Raw genomic sequence first — 21,301 nt, 5'->3', positions numbered from 1 at the left:
GGCATGATCTTCAAAACAGAATAACACAACCGTTAGTACTAAGAATAATATCAGTGTTATAAAGGAATAGATCGAACACGAAAAGATTAACCATTAAAATAATAGTCAGTAACCACTATGAGTAATAACATGACAGTTATGATTGTTATAGAAATAACCACCACATGCATACATATTTTATGATAACATCATACAACATACATAGCACCTAACATACATGATCTACATTATGTATAATATAACATGCCAAGAGTCACAACATCAGAAATAAAATGTGATAATGATAATAGATGTCATAAAAATAACCATCCATACATAATGAAAAACATCCCATAACAAAAACCTTAATAAAATCCTCGGCAAAACGCCGTACATAACCCAAAAATGTATGTATGAAAGGACATTAAGTCTTATGAAATAAGTAATCAATCATGAATCATCATATCACATATGCTTAGAGCGGGTGTGATAAGCTGGGCCGGCATGAGTCTCGGCAGGAGGCTCATACTTCTGCAACTTTCCTTTCACTTCTTCCAACTCTGCCTTCAAACCACGAACTGTGCTCTCGAGAACCTCAAACCTAGCGTCAACTTCACGGTTATGCTTACGATTCTCGAACCCAACATTGTTCTTGAAGCTAACAAACGAATCCATACTAGCTCGAATCTGGTCCATCATCTCGTTATGTGGCAAAGTACGCATACAATCACTAAGCGCGTTAATACGTGTCTTGTCGGTGTAAGCTCTGTTCATGTGAGTGAGAGTGGAAAAGTAGTAGTGAACGGGATCATCGATCAAAGGTTGATCAGCACGGCGTTCTTCAGCAGCCGAAGGAGCAGGAGCACGAACGGAGTTGTTGCTCGAAGTCGACATCTGCAAACAGTAAAACCACAAACCATATACCAAATAGGAATAAATGCTTATGATATATCTGATATGAAATGAAATGCATAATAATGCTATAGCAAAAGGGTCGGGCTGTAGACTAGACTCTAATGCACCCTAAGAACCACGGGTTGACCACATTAAGACCGCCTAGTTCCCTACAACCAGAGCTCTGATACCAACTGTGATGGCCCCATCAAAACACTTAACGGCTCCGTCACTTGGTCCCACAGCTTGTCAAACTTAAATGAATTTAACAAACGACATTGCATTCTTTTGTTTCAAAAGTTTCTCAAAAAGGAAAGCATACAAAAAAAATGTAGTTTAAAAGTAACTCAACATATTAATTAACCCAAAGTTGACATAAAACATTGTCAACAAACCACAAGTTTAAATTATCCAAAAATAGAATGCAAGCTTAAGTTTCATAAATTGTTTCATAAAAATCTGCTCAAATGCATGCAGACTCTTCTAAACACAGCGGAAGCATCACATAAACTCAAGTACCTGTGAAAACATGCGAATAAACTGTCAACACAAAGGTTGAGTGAATTATAGGTTTAAATAATTGAATAAACTTTAGACCACAAGATTTAAAAATGTTAGAAAACATTAAACATTATTCCATTATCAATGAGCCACCTGGTAACCACTTAACCCTTTATTTACCCTTTCCAAACACAATAATAATATACACTGGACAGTGTATCTACAACAAAATACGAAGTACTAAACATTCCGATTATAAATTGCTAGCGCGACTAGCTCGAAATGGGATTGTCAAACTCGATAGATCTATCCGTAGGATTCACGTTCACCGGTAGAAACCAATGATTACAGTTACCAGACTAGGGAATATTTTTTTCCAACTCACAATGAATAATTTAAATTTAATTGTCACTTGTGTCTAAACGTAAAATAAAATGCATGTAATCACATCCCAAAAATATACTTTGAAAAGTATGTAAAAAGGGGACTATAACTCACCTTAACAGTAACGAAGTAACCAACACAATTAAGCGAACAGAAAATGAGTACAGTGATCAGGAATGTTCACAACGCCGACCTATAAATAAAACAGGTCGATATAAATTACTAGCTTAGGTCAAGTCTTAGTATGATAGCTATTGTACATGTTGCAAGTAGTCATAGAACAATACTCAATACGCATCGGTTTGATCGAAACAGCTTACAGACACACACTTTCTATTTTTAGAAAGTTTCTATTTTTAGCAGGTTTCCATTTTTGGAAAGTTTCTATTTTTGGAAAGTTTCTATTTTTGAAAAGTTTCTATTTTTGGGAAGTTTCCAAATTTAGAAAATTGCTATTTTAGGAAAGTTTATAAGTTAGGAAAGTTTCCTTAATTAGAAAGTCAACAAAAGTCAATTGAAAGTCAAAGTCAACCGAAAGTCAACTCAAAAGTCAACCTTGGTCAAACATGGTCAACGTTAATTTTAAAAGTGTAAGTTGTAATAATAATGTAAGTTGTAATGTTTATTAAAGTTAAATATGTCTAATTATGTCATAACATAAGTTTAATTAAATTAAAATGAATTATTAAAGTTAATATATGTTTAAATGATATAATTAATATAACATAAGTATTTAATTAATTAATTAAATATTAGTCATAATATAAGTATTATTAATTAATAATAAATTTTAAATCATATCATAAGTATTATTAATTAATAATGAATTATTAATCATATCATAAGTTTCTAATTATAATTATTAAATCATAAATATTTAATAATTAAATTTTAATTAAATAATAACTAAGCCTTATAATAATTAAATAATTAATTAATCCTTATTATAAGTCTTATAATAATAATAATCTTATAATATAAGTTTAATACTTATCATAAGTATTGTCCATTAATAATAAAAGTGTAATTAATCATAAGTTTAATTAAAATGTTAATTAAATCATAAGTAATAATTAAATGATATAATAAATATATATTATAAGTCTTAAATTATAATAATTACCTTTTATATCATAAGTAATTAAATGATAATTAAATTCATTATTTATATCATAAGTTTAATAATTAATCATAAGTTTTAAATCAAAAGTTCATCGGGTCGTATCTTGAGCCCCGGGTGTCGGTTTTCGGCGAGCCTTACATATATCTCCGCCTAATCAAACCACCCGACACTTTGATACACTCAAGAACACACCAAGAACAGCCCACAAGTCGTGGTGATCAGCCATGACACCACTTGAAACTTTAATTCAATCAAAATCGTGTTTTAGACGCAACGGGTGATTCGTGGCTCGGATTTAGATGACCCGACCATGAAAGTTCGTCCCACCATTAATCCTAACACACTAACACACCCTAAAGTCACCCAATATGGTCACAAAGTCGGAACAAACCTGGTTCATACCAAAATCACATTTCAATCTTAACAAAATATCATTTTGATCATATCTAGGGCTCCGGAAATCGAAACGACATGAATCCGGAGTCTAAAATCAATGTCTTGATGAGAGGAACTCATCTAGCTACTTTATTTTAACTTTTATATCAGTCACAATATCAGAAGTACACGAAATAGCTGCTGTCCCAATTTTATCAAACCGAAAACATGTGTTTATGAGTAATTCTATGCATACAAACACCATTACAACAACAAGTAATCATCATCATCATCATCATACTATTAAAATAGACATCAAATACAGAAAAATAAAGAAAAATAAAAAGTTCTAGGGTTAGGGTTTATACCCTAATCAAAAATCAACAAGTATAATCGCGTAGAGAACGGAATGAGGAACGCGTTGGTGTTGATTAATCCTTGATCCAAGTAATAAAATTGGTTGATGATGATGATCTTGGGGAGGTGATAGGCGACGGCCAAAGAGGAGGAAGGAGGGAGATAGAGCAATTTAGAAAAATTAGGTTTTGATTAAATGTGAAATGTAAAAATAAAATGGGAAAAAGAAAAATCAAGGGAGTATACTCCCTCCCTTGATGGGTCGGCCAAAAAATGCAAGGGGGTGGGCCCCATGGGTCCAATTTTGATAAATGTTAATTTCCTTGTGCCCCGAAAGCCCGAACGAAACCCGAAACGCGAAAACACGCTTACGCGATTAAAATTTCAGAGAGATAACAAACGCGCGACGAAAAATAAATATAAATACTACATATAATAATATGACCTTAAAATATCATATTTAAAATAATTAGGATTTAAATATCCCAAAAACTCGACCGTTGGTTTGAAAACCGAAAAGATTCACCGGATAGAAATCCGCGACACGTAGAAACGTATAATTCAAAATATGAATACAAATATTTACATAACACATAATAATTAATATATTATTATTAAAATAATAATATAGGTCATAGAAATGACGTAACACAATTAACAGTTAACGGTCGTTAAATAATTAACGGTAAAAGATAACGGAAAAAGTAGGGTCGTGACAATTATCACGTATTTATTTTTTCCTAGTTAATTTATACTCCGTATTATACACTAAATAATTTATATAATAGAATATAATATAATATATACTTATAATAAATATTTAATAATAAGATAAATACATCACACTTAATTAATAATAATTAAATACGATTACATAAATTCCTAAACACGATTACATAAACTAAAACTACAAGTACATAAAAATAAATACCTAAGTTACTAAATGATATATAAATTGAAAACGAATATATTAAATTAATAGATCGAATGTTGACTCACGCATTTGAACTTATTACTTCTCTCGTATTTGTAGTTTTTTTTTTAAAGGCAAGTTGTTGGCATCAAATACTCTCATTTGCCACGCACGTACGCGCTTTCGGGCAGGAAACCCGAACCGCATTACAGGGATCCGAACCTTATACCATCCTGAGGGGCAGGCGGTAGGATATGGGTCCTGAATACGGGTCGTTAAAACCTTTCCCGGAGCAATTCGGCTTCCAGCAAATAAATCCCACGAATATTTTTAAGGGGAGGGACTCGAACTTGAGACCTCCCCACCCCCATCCCAATGCACAAGTGCAAAGGGGTGAATCACTGAACCACAAGGGTGGGTTCTCTCTGGTATTTGTAGTTAAGTTGAAAATTTTCATTAGTGAATAAAAGATACAACTCAAATTTGGTGTCATGTATCTTAACTCCCCCTACGATTTCATAACATTTTTGCGGATGCATAAGAAATTCAATTTTTTTCTAGTAGAGGAAAGGTATACATGCAATGTCGATAAATCAAAGCCACGAACGTTCATCATTAGAGGTTCTTTTCTCTCATTCGTGTATGACTTTTTGTCGGAGTCAAATTCAACCTCAAAGATAAACGTCGATTGATATGATATTGTTATGTGAATTGTTGTTGGATTGAGACATATTTTTCTGGTTAGAATGAAAGGAAATTGTTGACTCAATGAAATGAATGTGAGAGTGAAATTTGATTGTGTTTTTTTTATAGAGAAAATCAATTTTGCAACGGATATAATTCAAAAATTAGTCTCTTTAGGAAACCAGGGCTTTTTTTCTTCTTTCTCATGGATTTTAGTTGAAACAAAGATGCATAAACGACAGGAAGAATGAACAGCAGCCATATCCAACATATTTGCATCTGTAAAAATTTAGGATTTGTTATTTAGCGATGACAATAAAAATGATAATGCTGATTTTGATTAACAACGGTCTCATTACTCTTTAGTCACCCGCACCGACCTGAGACGTTTCGACCCATAAAAAGAATACCCATCTAACTTGTTAACCAACCCACCCATTTTTCTACCTCATATCAGTAGACTTATTATGTGGTTATCTGGTTATGGTATGACGAACATAGAAAGATAAACATATAACAACTTGCCTTAGTGATTCTCATTATAAGCAGTGAGATTCTCTGAAAGTTATTTCATAGTTTTAGCAACAGATTTAATGTCTGTTGGTTACTTATTATGTAGAATCGAACCAGGTGAAGGAACAATTTTTAATATCTGAATCACCAACAACAGCAGGGATTGTTCCTACAAGAATAAATAATGTTTCCATGCATTAGCATTTTTAAGGTTGCCACTTACTAGAGCAAGCCATTCGCCCATTTACTTACGAGTTGAATATCACTATCCCCAATCAGCACTACATATTCAGATGTTTTTCCTTTATTTCGAAAAGCTTACATGTGCATAAGCTGAGATGAATTATATACTTTTGAACTAAGATATGTCTGCAATTTTTCAAGACCATATTTTATACACACTACAGAAATCTAACACTTTACATGGATGGTATGGGTTCATGTTCTCTAACAATGCAAAAGGATTAAACTGATAAAATAAGTTCATAAGAAACTTATGGAATTCGGTCATAGTGCAATTCTAATGTGTAAAACCTCTATAATAACTATGGAAATTTTACAGCTTATGTAATCATATATGACCATTTGAGATACCAACTATCCGTGTACAACAAAATTCAGTTAAACATGCCAACAATATCAAACTACCTATTTTAACCCATTCCGGCCCGCCAACAAGCCCATTTTGCAAACTCTTACACATGAACTTCTGTAGAATGACCAAATTTAGGACCCCACAGAAAACTTTCTAAATAAAATATATAGAGCTCCCAAAAGACATACATGTATGTAACATAAAATTAACGAATCTTAATCAAATAATTTACACACGAAGATAAGACATGTTTTAAGTTATTGACATAACATGTGCTCATACCTGAAACAAGTATCCGGAAGAATTTTTCAGTGACATAGTCTTCCTCATTAGACTTCTCAAAAGCTAAGCTGAACTTGTGACGCTTACGACATTCAACCTTGTCCACTGAAAACTCGATCATATTTTTTTGAAAGACTAAAATTTTCAATGACAATCATATAAAGCAAGTAATCCATATTATTGGCTGTTTGATATTCTAAAACATGCTTCAGAATATTTAAAATATTTAAACAAACGTCAACGATTGTAATCTGCTTAAGAATCATCAGCATCATTAACAATAAACATCAAACAGTAGTTTCATAGTATAATGATATACTTCAAGCTATTTAATTTCTTTTACTTCTGTCATAAATCATCTTACAGACTTTTACCATTATTGTGGTAGAAAATATACACAAGCTTGCACCCCTGTATCTTTCATAGTTTAAAATTTTATTTATAAGCTATCACAGCGAGTGCTTACCCAACCGAACATGATATCTATCCATTTCTTCAAGAATGGATTTTATAAATAACATTCGCATACATGTAAGATCAACTGCAACTATTTGGCTACATTTATACACAGTTTAAGAATCCAAACTATTTTTATTTAGACGGCCCATTAAAAACACAATTAACTTAAAAACTGTTTCGGTGTCAGCTTACAGTGTATTGATTTCTCAATAAGCTCATAAGCCACAGGTAGTTTATCCAAACTATTTTTACCACTTATGAGCTTATTATAAAAGTATATAAACAAAAAAAAAAAAAAAACTCGTCTTTAGCGGCTTTAGAACTTATAAAGTTAAAATATGCAAATTATAGCTATCACCATCACCAGAACCGGAAATATCAACCACGGCGGAAGACAGCAGTGATACGGCGGTGTCATCTACGGTTGATTGTGTGAGGTTAAAGAACGATTGAGTCCAAGTTGAGGAAATCAGCATTTGTAACCAAGTCTAGTCGGGTTAAGAGCTGATTTCAGCTATGAAATTTAGGGCGAATAATAATAAAATGAGATTGATTGATTTCTAGTTTTAATTAACGAGCATATTGGTAATCGATCATGATGATTGATGATGATGAAGGTGTTTGATGAGGGTTTACCGTTAATGGAAACCAATCAAACCATGAATAGAGAAACTGCCTATGTTCTGATTTATTAACTTTGCAGATCAATTGCTAGAAGTTATAAAGTAATATCTGTATCGAATGTCAACAAGCACCCGTGGCCTAATGGATAAGGCGTCTGACTTCTAATCAGGCGATTGTGGGTTCGAGTCCCACCGGGTGTGTTTTTATTTCAGCATTTGAACATTCTTTTTAAAAGATGACACACACGCTTAACTTTAATCACTTTATCCATACTTTATACCTATTTGTTTCTTTTCTTTTAAAAGATGACTCACACGCTTAACTTTTATTAATCAGTTTACTTATACTTTATACCAATTTTTTTCTTTTATGCAACAACATGAGAAATACAAAAAAAAAAAAAAAAAAAAAAAAAAAAAAAAAAATTATACATGTCAATAATAGACTTTGTTTATTATTCTATCTTAAATCTTAATTTGAATCTTACAATCAACTTAGCAGATAATGTTAAAAATATGTTCTATCTATCTATTCTATTTTATATATTGGGATACAACCAAAATACATATATCATTACAAAACAGCTGTCATGATGTAAACATCAAAACTTCACATACAAAATAGGAAACGTGATATATCATGTTTTTAGCAAAATCATGATTCTAGTAGCCTACAATAATACTCATGTCATTAAACTATAACCATATTTGCAATATTTTGTGATTAGAAAAGAAAAAGAATTTGTTCATAACTTACCAAAAAGTTTAAATGGCTGCTGCTTTTTCTTCTTGTGTTTACTCTTGTGCAACTCATTCTTCAATTCCCAAATTATCGCAATTATCATCACAACGACACTTTAAAACGTCTTATCCTTTCTCTTTTGGGGTCCCTAAGAATCGATCTTGTCTTCGCGTTCTCTCTACGCTTCAGAAATCTAAATGTAAGTTTAAAGTTTATTTTTCTATAATTATTGTGACTTGTGATTTGATTGATATGTAACGAAATAATAGGCGCACCAAACTGTGCATACAAGTACACTTTGATGAATGTATTATCAAATTTGCATTATATAACATTTGGTAGTTGCAGTGTCAGATATAACATCACAAGAATCATGGAACCCTATGATTTTGAAGATTGAAAAGCTAGTACTTGTTAAGTTCTACACTAGTTGGTGTGAACCATGCCAGAGGGTTCAAGAAGTGATAGATGAGATCATCATTGATTATGCCGAAAAGCTCAAGTGTGTTGCGGTTAATGTGGAGCAGGAGTTGCAGGTTGCGGAGGAATATGGCATAAAGGCTGTGCCTGTGGTTATGTTGTTTAAAAATGGTGAGAAATGTGAGTCTGTGATTGGGACCATGCCAAAAGAGTTCTTTGTGGCTACCATTGAAAGAGTCTTGGGTAGTTGATGAATTGTAGTACTTTTGAGTATGATTGAATTAGCCCATTAGAATTTAGAAGGTTTAAGTTTGGAAATGTTTGTAAAGTTAAGTTGTGAGATTTCTATAATATGCTTACTATTTTAAACTTTATACGACCCAATAATCTGCAAAAAAAATTACGCCGTTGGTACCTGTGATTTGTTTACACTTTCTTGATAACACATAAACTTAATTTTTTGCACAACTGGTACTCAAGCTTTGCGTAACTTTCGTGATTGGTACCCCAACCTAACTTCCGTTAAGTTTTTAATGTTAACCCCTCACATGTGAAGGCAAATTCGTCCCTTTAAATAATTTAGTCTATAAAAAACATTTCACAAAAGATCAATCTTTTGTAATCATCAAAATCCTCAATCAAAATTTAATGGAACCCTCAATTAACAAAAGATCAATCTTTCATGATAGAAGCATTTATTAAATTAAACCCACAATCAAAATCGTAGTGATAGCTTAGTTTTCAAAAGATCAACTTTTGTAATCATCAAAATCCCTCTCTTTTTAGATGGGTTTAGTGGTAAATGTAAAACCTACAATCTTGATCAGTGATGGCAACAGTTCAGATAAGAAATCGAATTCTAAACTAACTTCATTACCTTGACTTGCCTTAATTTTTTAGGGCTGTTTGAAGTTGAAATGAGTAGTGATGCTTTTCAACTTCTTGGTATGAGTGAAATGGGGATGATCCCTTCTGTATTTGCTTCAAGGCATCCATTAGTTGTTACTAATTAGCTTTGTTTTGGTTCTTGTACATAGTTTTGGCATGATGTATAATGCCAAAGTTGGAATGCTTTTTAAGTTTGCAACTTTTATGAAACTTAGATTAATGAAACCAGATCTTCACCGACCTTAAAAAGTTCCTCTCCAAAATTTTGGTGTAACGATGCTATGTGTACCCCCTTCATTTTTACTTGTACTCATTATGTGTTTGGCATCTGCAAGAACCGTTCTAGTAACTGGTGCAGTTCTTGTTCAGTTAGGTTCTTTTTGTACCTGACTTTCATTCATGCCAAGAATAAAAAAGTGGGCCCACTTTTATTCAAATAATGATTTAAGTACAAGTAACTGTAATGTTGTCATGTACTCATGTTGAAGAGCGTGAAATTTGATCTCACTTTTATATGGACTAAATTATTTAAAGGGACGAATTTGCAACATTAAAAACTTAACGGAAGTTAGGTTGGGGTACCAACCACGTAAGTTTGGCATAGTTTAGGTATCAACTGTGCAAAAAAATTAGTTTAAGTGTTGTCAAGAAAGTGTAAACAAACCACAGGTACTAACGGCGTAATTTTTTCAAAAACTGTTTATACTGTGGAGTATTATGTATTTCAATTTCAGTATATTTTAATGTATGATTCTTTCTACCCGATAATTACATTTCATAAAAAACTTATATGTTAGATTAAAGGAATGAATATTATATACAAATATATTTTTTTAGCAAAAATAATAAAAAATTATATATAAAAAGATTCAAAGATCAAGCGATTACAAGTATTGCAAATTATCACGGTCATCATGAATAGATCCAATGATCTACTTGCTTTAATATCACCTATCTAGTCGAATCTTAAACAAATATTACAATACAAACGCACAACAGATTACTTGTGGAATCTAAATTTTCAATCGTATACCGTTTTCAATGAAATGTTCGGTGAAAGGTGTGAAAGACGACCATATTAGGGTGAGCGGTGGTATAACTTAAGGTTTAAATTAGATTTGAAATTGTCAAGATCTTAAAATTGTCATTCAAATGCTTAATTCCACATCTTTGAAATCACCATGTTTAGTACACATATGAAATGAAAAAAGAGTTTTATTTTTTATATCGATTTTTATTTTGGATCTTTATGTTTAATATTGTACGCGGATAGTCCATGTAGTAATTAAATGACATTTGATTCCGCTGAGCTGCAACATTGCACTCAATGTTATCTCTGACCTGAAATATCTACCCAAGTCACCTTTCGCTTAGTGCGGGGGCAGCAGGGAGGGGGGTTTTACCGGTCATGCCTTCGGATTGGTCTGAGTTTCCTCCAGGACAGTAACTGGGGGCAGATTATGCAACTAAATGAGATGAACGCATGGGTGATTTAGTCCTCCTGGGTGATCCCAAACTGATGTCAAAAAAAAAATGACATTTGATTCCTCACGTGAGATGTACGTGTCAAGATAACGAAAAATTGACGGGACACTGACGGATGGACTGTCAACGCAATAATTGCAAATGATATGGACTACTAGTGTCAAAAAAATGTTAAGATATAGTATCCGCGTAATTAATAAAATTAAACGCTCGTTAAGTTTGTCATCGAAATCGGATTTCCTAATTAATGTGCAATACAGCATCCACGCGTACGTAACTGCAGACTATGCCAGTCATAAATAAATCCTAAATCCCTAAAACACGTTTTATGTCGGTAAATTAGGGCTGCCCCTTACCACTCTCAACAATTTCATTAATTTCCGTAACAAATTCTTACAAATTAAGTTTGCTGTCCAGAATTAAACTTAATTTGTTGTTCATTCGTCTGATCACTATAATTAATTGCATCCGCAAATCTTCAATCAGAAGAATTCTGTACTAATAGCAGGTACTACTAATCTTCTATATCTACACCCACTAATCTATATCTGTAATCTGTATTTGTGTATGAGATTGCTTAAATTATTTATATTATCGAGGTATAGGTAAAGATCGTTAATCGATGGTTTTAATTTGTTCGCTCGATGTTCTTGTTGCGTTCTTTCAGTAGTTGATTTATTAAATTAGTTGATTAATTGTTGGTGCATTTAGCATTCGTTAACGAATTTTCATTCAAATAATAACAGTACTTTTTTTTTTTTTTTATCAATAGTCAATACTAATACTGATAAGGAGTAATTAAATTTCTATGATTAAACTTTCTGATTTTTTTTTTATTCTTGATTTGATCAGTGTAAAATTTCAGATTGTGTCCAAAGCAATCGAAGTTATAGCACTGTAAAAATGGGTTTTAGTTGCATTGATTCAAATAATGTTAACGAGTTATAGTTATCTTTCTTCATTGTTACCGCATATAAAATGTTATTGTTTTGCCAAGCATACGGTTTGCATACTTTATAATTTGTGCATTTTAGAAATTTAAACCTTAGTTATCATGTTAGAGTGTAATATAATGCTATCAGCCCATCACCTCCTTAGTACCTAAACTTGTGATCGTTAATTTCAATTTAATTGAACTTTCAGAACCCTTTGTTTATCATTTAGTACTATATGAATGTGAAACAAACTTGTTTGTATTGTACAGGTGCATTAAAGCTTTTGTGAGCTACTAATGGCTAATGGAATGTCGTCTTCTTTAACATCGTATTCAGGATCCATGAAACAACCATATATGTTACTGAATGAAACAAACTCACCTCAACAAAGTCATAACGGGATTGCTGGTCCGATTGCTATACTCTGGGACATGGAGAATTGTCCTGTTCCCAGTGACGTACGACCCGAAGATGTGGCTGGTAATATCCGAATGGCATTACGGGTCCACCCGGTAATCAATGGTGCAGTTAATATGTTCTCTGCGTATGGAGATTTTAATGGCTTTCCTCGTAGACTAAGAGAAGGCTGCCAAAGGACAGGTGTCAGGCTCATAGATGTTCCTAATGGAAGAAAAGATGCTGCTGATAAAGCAATATTAGTTGATATGTTTCTCTTTGCACTTGATAATCCTCCGCCGTCTTCAATTATGTTAATTTCGGGTGATGTTGACTTTTCTCATGCGCTTCATGTCCTTGGTCAAAGGGGTTATACTGTGATACTTGTGATACCGTCTGGGGTCGGTGTTTCATCCGCTTTGAGTAATGCTGGTAGTTATGTTTGGGACTGGTTTAGTGTGGTTCGTGGAGAAGGGTTTGTTCCGGCTCCAAGGTCCCAAATCAGTGAGAATTCAGATACGAAAAACGATGAAGAAGCGATTGTGTATCGAGGGAGTTTAATAAGATCTGATTCGGCATCTGAGAACAAGTCAAAGTCAAATGATGTGATGTGGGTCCAGCCTGGAGATGTGACTGGTTTAAAGGGTCAACTAGTGAAGCTTCTAGAAACTTCTGGTGGGAGTTTACCTCTTGGGCGCCTTCCGTCTGATTACCAGAAAAGTTTCGGGAGACCCCTTTATGTTTCAGAGTATGGAAGTTTGAAATTAGTTAATCTATTAAAGAAAATGAAAGATGTGATTTGTGTTGAAGGGCAGGGTCAGAATAAAGTTGTATTACTTAAAAAGTGTTCGGGGGCAGCTTTAATCGTAAAGCATGACAGGAAAGGAAAGGGGATAAAAGAAGCATCTTCTGATGAGTTTTCTGAAGACGAACGTGTAGTTGTTGAAAAGACAAATGATATGAAGAATGAAAATTTGGACCAATTTAGGTATGAATTGCAGGAGATTTTGGTGAGTTATTCATGTAGGATTTTCTTGGGTTGTTTCGAGGCAATTTATCAGCAGCGTTACAAAAGACCGTTAGATTGGCAAAAGTTTGGTGTGAGTAAGCTTGAGGATCTGTTTGAAAAGGTAAAAGAGGTTGTATCGTTGCATGAGGAACCAACGAGTAAAAAGAAGTTTCTGGTGGCTGCCGGTTAATACCCATCTGGTACATGGGGTCCGCCACATGTCGGGCTTGGCTTGAACTGCTTATCGGTTTGATGAAGTATTGCCACTCTGGCTTGTGATTATTGAAAGGCTGATGTTTTCATGGAGTTAAATCGTACCTGTCTTTTATGTAGAAGGTTAATGTTTCTTACCTTCGAATGTTCTTTTAGCTAATGTGGTTGTGAACACATTAGCAACGTTGATATTTTCATGATTTATTGTTGCATTTCGGGGTAAGTTGTTGAGTCGGGTGGCAATGTACAAATTCCCTTGTAAGAATATGAAGAGTAGTTTAAAGAATGGTTGTAATTATCTTTACAGGTGACCATAATGCAACTCAATTGCTGTTATTGTTTTTCTTAAACTGTAGTCTGAGCGTTTTGTTTGTTAGCGTTGCATCATCAACTCGGTGCTAGTAATCGTGAACTACAGAGCAAATAGTTTACAATTTAGTTGTCTTTGTAATATTGCTAATAAAGGATCATACAAAATACCAACTATACCTTTGCCAATATCTAGTTTGACTAGAAAAAGTCAACTTAACACTTTCAGCTTCAAAATTACTAACCTCTTACCTTTCAGTCTTCCTATCTTCACAAGAATATAAAATTCAATCCAATCAAAAAAAATCTTTCCAGCTTTACACATGATCCTAAATAACATCTCAACAGTATGATTTAAGAAACTGTCCTTTAAATGCAACCCGCCCATTTGATTCAGCAAATCCAAATTAGACCCATCTATTACAATTAAACTTATCTGCCTGTCTGTCTGATCAAATGGTACACCATAACCTTTTTACAGCACCAACAAACAAGTCTTTACCATCTTCAATAATCGTCCTTTTTGACTTCTAAAAAGTCAACAATTGGAATTTGGCCCCAACCAGAATCATATAAGAACCATGGAACTTCCAAAAACCCCTAAAATTTCAACTACTTAAGATAGCATACCAACCATATTCATTTCTTTGACTAGAAATAGTCAAGAGTAACAAAAACATTTGTTTGACCACCAAAAGCAACCATTCCCATAAAAACTAAAAAACATCAGATCGCTTCTCCTATCATTCCAGCATTCACAATAACATGAATTTGGTTTGTATTTTTTCTAAGCCCAAAATACCACATACAACAAACATATTGAAACCAACAAAGAACAAGCCAATCCAGTAATAAACAGAAGAAACACAAACAAACAAGAAACTCTACACTTAGACGACACAAAGGGTATAAAGATTGATGCAATACCACCGTGTTACCATTAAAAAAAAGTGATTTTTTTACAAGTTTGAAGGCTTTTGTACAAGTTTGAAGGCTTTTGTACAAGTTTGAAGGCTTTTGTACAAGTTTGGAATCATCCGATCCTAATGTAAGTAACAACATTACAGATGCCACAAATTGGATATCATGTTCCAACCCATCCTACCTTTTTCCTCAGATGGATTTACAAAATTTAATGCAAACATCTCTTTGGAAGCATGCTCCCCCGATTCACCAAATCCCACAAGTTGTGCGACTATTTCAGCACTCTCTTTGATATGTGCCATGTTGAGAGGGTCAGTCCACAGTCGGTTCACAAGTTGCATCCTCCTTCTTTGCTTTCCTTCTACCGGGATGTCCCATCGTCTATACAACATTTCCCTTTCATCTGCTCTCAGTTTTGTCGTCACCCTTTTCGCCAAATACTCCCTTTCCAGCTTTAAAGCCTTGATACTGTAACATTCACAAGATATGTGTCATTACAACTCATAATAATAGGTTTATGACTCATTGGTTATTTTAAATTAAAACACACCGTGATGAGACAGAACCAGCTGGTTCATCACCTAAAAGAGCTGGACTAGCATTTCCTAGCTCCGATAGTTGATGTTCCAACCATAATAACCGTCTCAGTTCAACTTCAATGTACACATCATCGTCGGGATCTCCTCGGAAGAGCATAAAAAATTGTGTTCTGTGTATGATTGACACGTGACACAAGTGCCACAGCATTATTATCTGTTTCATTTGCTCTTCAAAAACAAGATGACGTGGCATAGGAGCTTGATCTGCCAAATCAGTGTCATCACTACCGCCATCGTGTGCATCCTCTAGCTCCAGCACCTGGTATCGTTTCCATTCATATAAAGTACAAAAACCACTTTAGTTTATCAGAAATATTTCAATATATCTTGCCTTCAAAAAATTGCTAATTTTTAGCTTCAACATGAGATGGCCACTATTTGAAAACATAAGGGGTCAAATATATTAAAATGGGTCAACTGGGTAGTATCCTGTTACATAAGAGTCAAATATAACCGAGCACGTTACAAGAGTTATAAGTCATCTAATGCGTATTTCATTGGTTACAACATCCATAATGGGCTTCTTCTTTTTTAGTTTTTCAGTTATATGAGTTTGTTAATAGATTACTTATTTACGTAATTCAAAATTTGACAAGATGCTGGGCTGCTGGCCCTTTACGCAAACCAACCCGATTGTTTGCTACCTCTAGCTTATGTGTATGTAGATTGACAAAGAAGATAACAATCCATGAAGTCAAAAAGCTCCTAACCTGGCAGACTAATAGCTGTTTTTGGTATTGTAATTTTGCAAGACGCTCTTTCAGTTCAGTAACATAAGCTTTAACACTTCTGATATTATCCTCAGTTGCAGTCTTAAACATCATATGAATCTTCTTCACATTCACTGAGTTTGGTTGCTTAGATACAGATCCAAGATCAGTTTTTTTCAAATCATCATATGTGGTCTTCTGAAGAGTTAATGTATCAGCAGCACGCACATCAGGATTTCGGTTCTCGATACCATGGAAATTTGAAGAAGGTGAACATGGCGAGCGTTTCAAGATCGGCACACTCCCATTATTTCTTAGCGAAAAAGGCTGAACTTTATTCTTTATTGGAGTTGGACCCTCCTCACCACTGTACAAAACCAGTTTGTCCAACGATATTTGTACATTTTCAAGCTTTTCTTCCAGAGTTGCAATCGAATTTTCTTCACGTTTCAACCGACCTATCACTTCCTTTAGACTATCTTTATCTTTAACTTCAACATCTTCATGAACGAAATTGTTTGATGCACGTCGTCTATCTTTAATATCAGATAACAGTCTCGCTATGCTTTCAGCAGCATCTTTATTCCCTACCTTAACCTCCTTGTGAAGTAATTCAAGTGCATGGTTTGCTTCTTCTCCAAGTTGCCTCTGCCTCATCTCAAGTTTTCTAATTTCATGCACCAGTGTGCTCGGGTCAAGAGAAGCAGTTGACTGTCTCAAGTTTTCACGTCTTCTGTGTGTCTTTTTTTCTAAAAAATGAGCGAATTTTCTGCCCGCTGCTGATACATTCTCACTACTAAAAGATAAGCGTTTGGCTACTTGATGAGAGGGTGCACCATGAATTGGCTCCTGGTACACAAATTAAATGTAAGTATGGTAGTACAAAAGCTTACAGCCTCTTGGATAAGTTCATTAAAACACAGATTAATTTATAGTAATATTGTTTATGCAACTAAATCTAATAAATTTAATAGTGATGCATACTTGTATGATAATTTTAGTAAAATGGACAAAAGTGTTTGCGGGTCAACTCAACCTGTTTTGACCCATGAAGTCCTGCCCAACCCATCTATTTTGCTACCTCTAACAAAAACAAACGTATACTAAAAGCGCCTTGGAAACAAACCGTTGTTTCCTTCTGTTTTCTTGCTACTTCTTCAAGCTTAGATTGTGCAAGGTCTCTCTCACGCTTAACCTCATTCATTTCTCTCTCCATCTAGCATTAGCATTCAAGATTAATCCATAAAAAAATTATTTTTATAACAATATAAAGATGTAAAGTTGTAAATAACAAAATCCTTTGAAGCGAAAAATAGCTTGAAAACAAGTCATTATTTCCGTGAGAATATGTGCATACCTGCTCGATCTTTTGCTCCTTTTCAAGCAGTAAAGATTTTAAACATTCAGAGGAAGAAGGCTCAGGACTAAGCAATCCGGCTTTAAGTCTCGTGACTTCCTTTTGCAAATGCTTCACCAACTGCTTATCAGCAATAACCTAATAATATAAGAAGAAAAAACGTTAAAAGATGCTTTCATATAATAGTAATAAATATAAATATGTGAATTGTTCTACTTATATAGTAATAACCATGACCTAAACATGCATCCAAATGATAATTTAGCAGATCAATTTGAAGATAGCAATAACAAGAAAAAATTAAGTCAAGAATGCATATTAATTAGTTCTACCATGTTCACTTTAGCAGTGTTTGTAACTTCCTTTGCACTAGTTGCAAACGATAGGGTGTTCCGGGATTCATCCATATGGCTTAACGCAGGACTCAACGTGCATATTATTGCAGTTCGTGCATTCCCCCCTAATGAAGTCTGCAATATTCTTGTCAGCTTTGAATCTCTATAGGGTATATGATCAGTCTTCTTCCCACCACTGCATAACAAGAAAACTCGTATTATTGCTCGTATAATAATGTATGTAAAATGTCTGTTCATGGTGTTGTTCTAAGATCATCAAATAATACTTATTCAAGAGCACACAATTTTAACTTCCTAACTCGTTAAATCATTATTTATTTATATCAATCTTCATCCATACATATAAATAAAAAAACTAACCTTAACTTCCTAATGACAGTAGTCAAAGTGAGTAGGCTTCTGTTTATGTGGCTGCCTTCCTTTAATCTAGCACCGTCTGCATTTGTTTGAGCTGCACGCTCGCTGCCAGCTAGATCAACAAGACTCTGCGACAATTTTAACAAGTTAACAAACAAAATCTAACTTGGAAATCACCACATAACAAGCAAATTAATACTAATTTAACAGTAAACATACCAAACTTCCTAACAGACTTCTCATACATCCTGAATCATCACGTAGACTGCTCTCGATAGTCTGGAAAGGAAAGTCATCGAACAATGTGATAATCATATTAAGGTTATTACCATACAACAATAACAGGCACATATTCTTCAATGAAGAACTTAGAGGCACGAGCCAATGAAAGTATGAAACAATGATAAGTAAGAAGAAAACTAAAGACAATTTACTAAAGAATTATTGGTACGATAAATACAGTTAGGAGGTTCCAATTAGTAGCAAGGAGATTCATTATTCAAGAAGACTATTGGAAACTGGAATAATTGGGTTGCCGACCCGATTGGTTTATGGGATCAAGGAATAGGACATTAGAACTGCAGAACGATATGGGTCAGGGGTCAGGTCACGGGTATTAACAAGTACTTTCAGGTTCGCGAATATTGGAACAGGCATGGTAGTGATCTGGTTTAATGGAATATGTGAAAGCAAAGTCAATCGTGGGTCATTAATTACCATATCTATGCGTATCAATAAAGTTTTGACATTTGTAGATTAGTCATAGAGGAATTTGTGATCAAAACATAATGAAATGATATTGAAGCAAGCAAAAGAATATAACTGCAAATCTTTTATTAACAAACATTGAGTACTAAAAGCCAGAATTAGTGTTGGCAATACATTTTTTGGGCATCACAACAGCAAAAAACGTCCGGGAACATCTAATACTAATACCAAGTCTAAATGTTAGCATTACCAGTCTTATTATCTGATGTGATCTTGAGCTTCGGTCATTCAAAGAAGTTTCACCCACATGTCTTTGAGCTGCAAGCAAGATTAAGTGTATAATGAGATTAATGAAACAAATGATGGGCCATTTTGACAAGTCATGAGCAGTTAAAGGGCGTTACGTGATAAATTTAAAGCTGTCAATTAATTACCTTCACAAGTAGAAATTAAGCACCTAAGATGCTGCCCATCTTCGACTACCTCCTCGGTCAGCTTCTCCACTACTGTGCCTTTCTAAACTCACACAAAACGCAAGTAGCTGTTAATGTACATAATACACGCACGATAAACTAAAGAAAGCATAAACATGTGATACTCAATGATGTCTTTACCTCAGGGTCATCCAAGAGACGAAGGGCACCGGAATCACGATTTAAAAGGTCCACCACAGTTTCATTATAGATTTCAAGAGCAGAAAACTTCAACGCATAACTCCTTTCCTCGGCCTGTAACGTATAATAAAAGTTAATTAAAATGATAAAAATGCTCTGTTTGACAGGTCCAAAAGTATAAAGTAGATTAAAGAGATAATCAACCTTTTGAATATGAGCATAAATGTCATGGATAACATTTTCTGCTATTCCCCTCATGGTGTACGTCTTGCCACTACTAGTCTGACCATATGCAAAGATGGTTGCTGCAATAAATAAATATTAAAGAAAAAAAATCAAATAATCAAATAAATAAATTGATAACAAAATAAAAGAAGATGACAATGTAATCACTACTAGTGACTGACCATTAATCCCCTTGATAGCAGAAATGGCTACATCTCTAGCCCCTTGGTGATACACCTTGTCAGTTGAACAAGATGAGTCAAACACTTTATCTGAAAATAAAAAATAAATATAAATATAATTAATTAATATTAATATAAAAATTACGAGTAAATAATATCCGAATCAAAATTAGCAGACTGATTAAATTAGGTCAGAAACTAACCAAAGGTGTAAACTCCATTAGAATTACGATTCAATTTTGTTGAAACTAGGGTATTATCATCTGGTGATTCCCAGGCAATTAGGTCATGTTTAGCGAGCTCTCTTGGAGTCAATGGCCTCATCCTAACCGTCACCATTATCTTCTCCTCTTCAACGATTTCACCGCCATCCGTTCTTGCACTCAACAATTTTGAATTCGATTTGGATTTGGATTTTGAAGACGGCGGTGTTCTTTTCGTGATCTTTGTTGCAGGTGTCACCGGTAAACTCATTGTTACAAAATTGGATTGGATAATTGCGATGATAATCAGAAGTGTAGTGGGAGTTACAGTAATAGGGGCGGTTGTTGGATCTTGAATTAGTATTTGGGAGGGAAGAATTAATTGGTTGGGTAGTTTGTAATTTGGGGGAATTACTAAAAATATGATTTTACGCCTTTAGTTTGTTGACAGGAAATTGGGAAAAAGAGGAAGTAGTAGTAGTAGTAGATAATAAAGATGGTAACGGCTATTCTCTCCTGATTCGAATCATGATTTTACCAAAATTTTCAACTGATCGACCGGTTTAATAAGTATAATTAATATAATTAAAATTTATTTTTAATAACAATTAATGCGGAGTAATTACTAATTAATTATTATAAAAAAAAAAATTAAGGCGAAAAGAGAAATTGTATAAATTGAACCGATAAGAATGTTACAAAGAAGGAGTAAACACTCGGTCCATATAAGAAACATACAATTGAAAGAAAAAACTAATAAACAAAAAAGGAACGGGATAAGTTCCCAAACATAGGATTGTGACCCGTAGCAAATCTTAAGATTCGTTGCCCAAAGAAAAGTCTTGAGTTTGATGTTGCTAATCAAGATCGAACGACACGTGAACTTCCGATTGAAAATAAAATCATTCCTTGCCATCCTAAATGCCCAAAGCGTTGCGGGACCGATCAACTTCCAAAACATGGACGCATTAATACCCATACCATGTA

General features: G+C 34.0%; 3 protein-coding genes and 1 non-coding gene across 4 annotated transcripts; 3 read left to right on the top strand and 1 right to left on the bottom strand.

Moving 5' to 3' along the window:
* The first annotated feature begins 7,810 nt into the window (after positions 1-7,810).
* Positions 7,811-7,883, top strand: TRNAR-UCU (transfer RNA arginine (anticodon UCU)). Its single transcript has one exon. It is a non-coding gene; the product is annotated as a tRNA-Arg (tRNA).
* Positions 7,884-8,451: 568 nt separating this feature from the next.
* LOC139842766 (thioredoxin M3, chloroplastic-like) lies at positions 8,452-9,857 on the top strand. The gene is made up of 3 exons (XM_071832873.1): positions 8,452-8,623; positions 8,773-9,087; positions 9,745-9,857. The coding sequence occupies exons 1-3, from the start codon at positions 8,452-8,454 to the stop codon at positions 9,855-9,857; spliced, it is 600 nt and encodes a 199-aa protein (XP_071688974.1).
* Positions 9,858-11,619: 1,762 nt separating this feature from the next.
* Positions 11,620-14,113, top strand: LOC139845380 (uncharacterized). The gene is made up of 2 exons (XM_071835639.1): positions 11,620-11,725; positions 12,422-14,113. The coding sequence occupies exon 2, from the start codon at positions 12,449-12,451 to the stop codon at positions 13,745-13,747; it is 1,299 nt and encodes a 432-aa protein (XP_071691740.1). The 5' UTR covers positions 11,620-11,725; positions 12,422-12,448; the 3' UTR covers positions 13,748-14,113.
* A 947-nt stretch (positions 14,114-15,060) lies between these two features.
* On the bottom strand, positions 15,061-20,758 carry LOC139845379 (kinesin-like protein NACK2). Its single transcript, XM_071835638.1, has 14 exons — positions 20,315-20,758; positions 20,112-20,201; positions 19,909-20,009; positions 19,705-19,818; positions 19,525-19,606; positions 19,341-19,408; positions 18,602-18,661; positions 18,386-18,510; positions 18,002-18,200; positions 17,670-17,807; positions 17,439-17,528; positions 16,313-17,161; positions 15,554-15,861; positions 15,061-15,471 (listed from the first exon to the last, which is right to left on the bottom strand). The coding sequence occupies exons 1-14, from the start codon at positions 20,583-20,585 to the stop codon at positions 15,141-15,143; spliced, it is 2,826 nt and encodes a 941-aa protein (XP_071691739.1). The 5' UTR covers positions 20,586-20,758; the 3' UTR covers positions 15,061-15,140.
* Between the last annotated feature and the right edge of the window lie 543 nt (positions 20,759-21,301).

This window comes from Rutidosis leptorrhynchoides, chromosome 4 (genome assembly GCF_046630445.1).
Source record: "Rutidosis leptorrhynchoides isolate AG116_Rl617_1_P2 chromosome 4, CSIRO_AGI_Rlap_v1, whole genome shotgun sequence".
In the NCBI taxonomy this organism is placed as follows: Eukaryota; Viridiplantae; Streptophyta; class Magnoliopsida; order Asterales; family Asteraceae; genus Rutidosis; species Rutidosis leptorrhynchoides.
The sequence above is the reverse complement of the archived record's forward strand: the minus strand, read 5'-3'. Positions and strand labels throughout refer to the sequence as shown.

What these genes read in the sequence shown, in the direction of transcription:
- LOC139842766 (XM_071832873.1), top strand. Translation starts at nt 8,452, where the DNA reads ATGGCTGCTGCTTTTTCTTCTTGTGTTTACTCTTGTGCAACTCATTCT. An exon ending in TACGCTTCAGAAATCTAAAT is followed by an intron (nt 8,624 to 8,772) that starts GTAAGTTTAAAG and finishes TGGTAGTTGCAG; the next exon opens with TGTCAGATATAACATCACAA. An exon ending in TACCATTGAAAGAGTCTTGG is followed by an intron (nt 9,088 to 9,744) that starts GTAGTTGATGAA and finishes TTAATTTTTTAG; the next exon opens with GGCTGTTTGAAGTTGAAATG.
- LOC139845380 (XM_071835639.1), top strand. Translation starts at nt 12,449, where the DNA reads ATGGCTAATGGAATGTCGTCTTCTTTAACATCGTATTCAGGATCCATG.
- LOC139845379 (XM_071835638.1), bottom strand. Translation starts at nt 20,585, where the DNA reads ATGAGTTTACCGGTGACACCTGCAACAAAGATCACGAAAAGAACACCG. An exon ending in ACACTGCTAAAGTGAACATG is followed by an intron (nt 17,808 to 18,001) that starts GTAGAACTAATT and finishes TTATATTATTAG; the next exon opens with GTTATTGCTGATAAGCAGTT. An exon ending in GAAAACAGAAGGAAACAACG is followed by an intron (nt 17,162 to 17,438) that starts GTTTGTTTCCAA and finishes TTTGTGTACCAG; the next exon opens with GAGCCAATTCATGGTGCACC.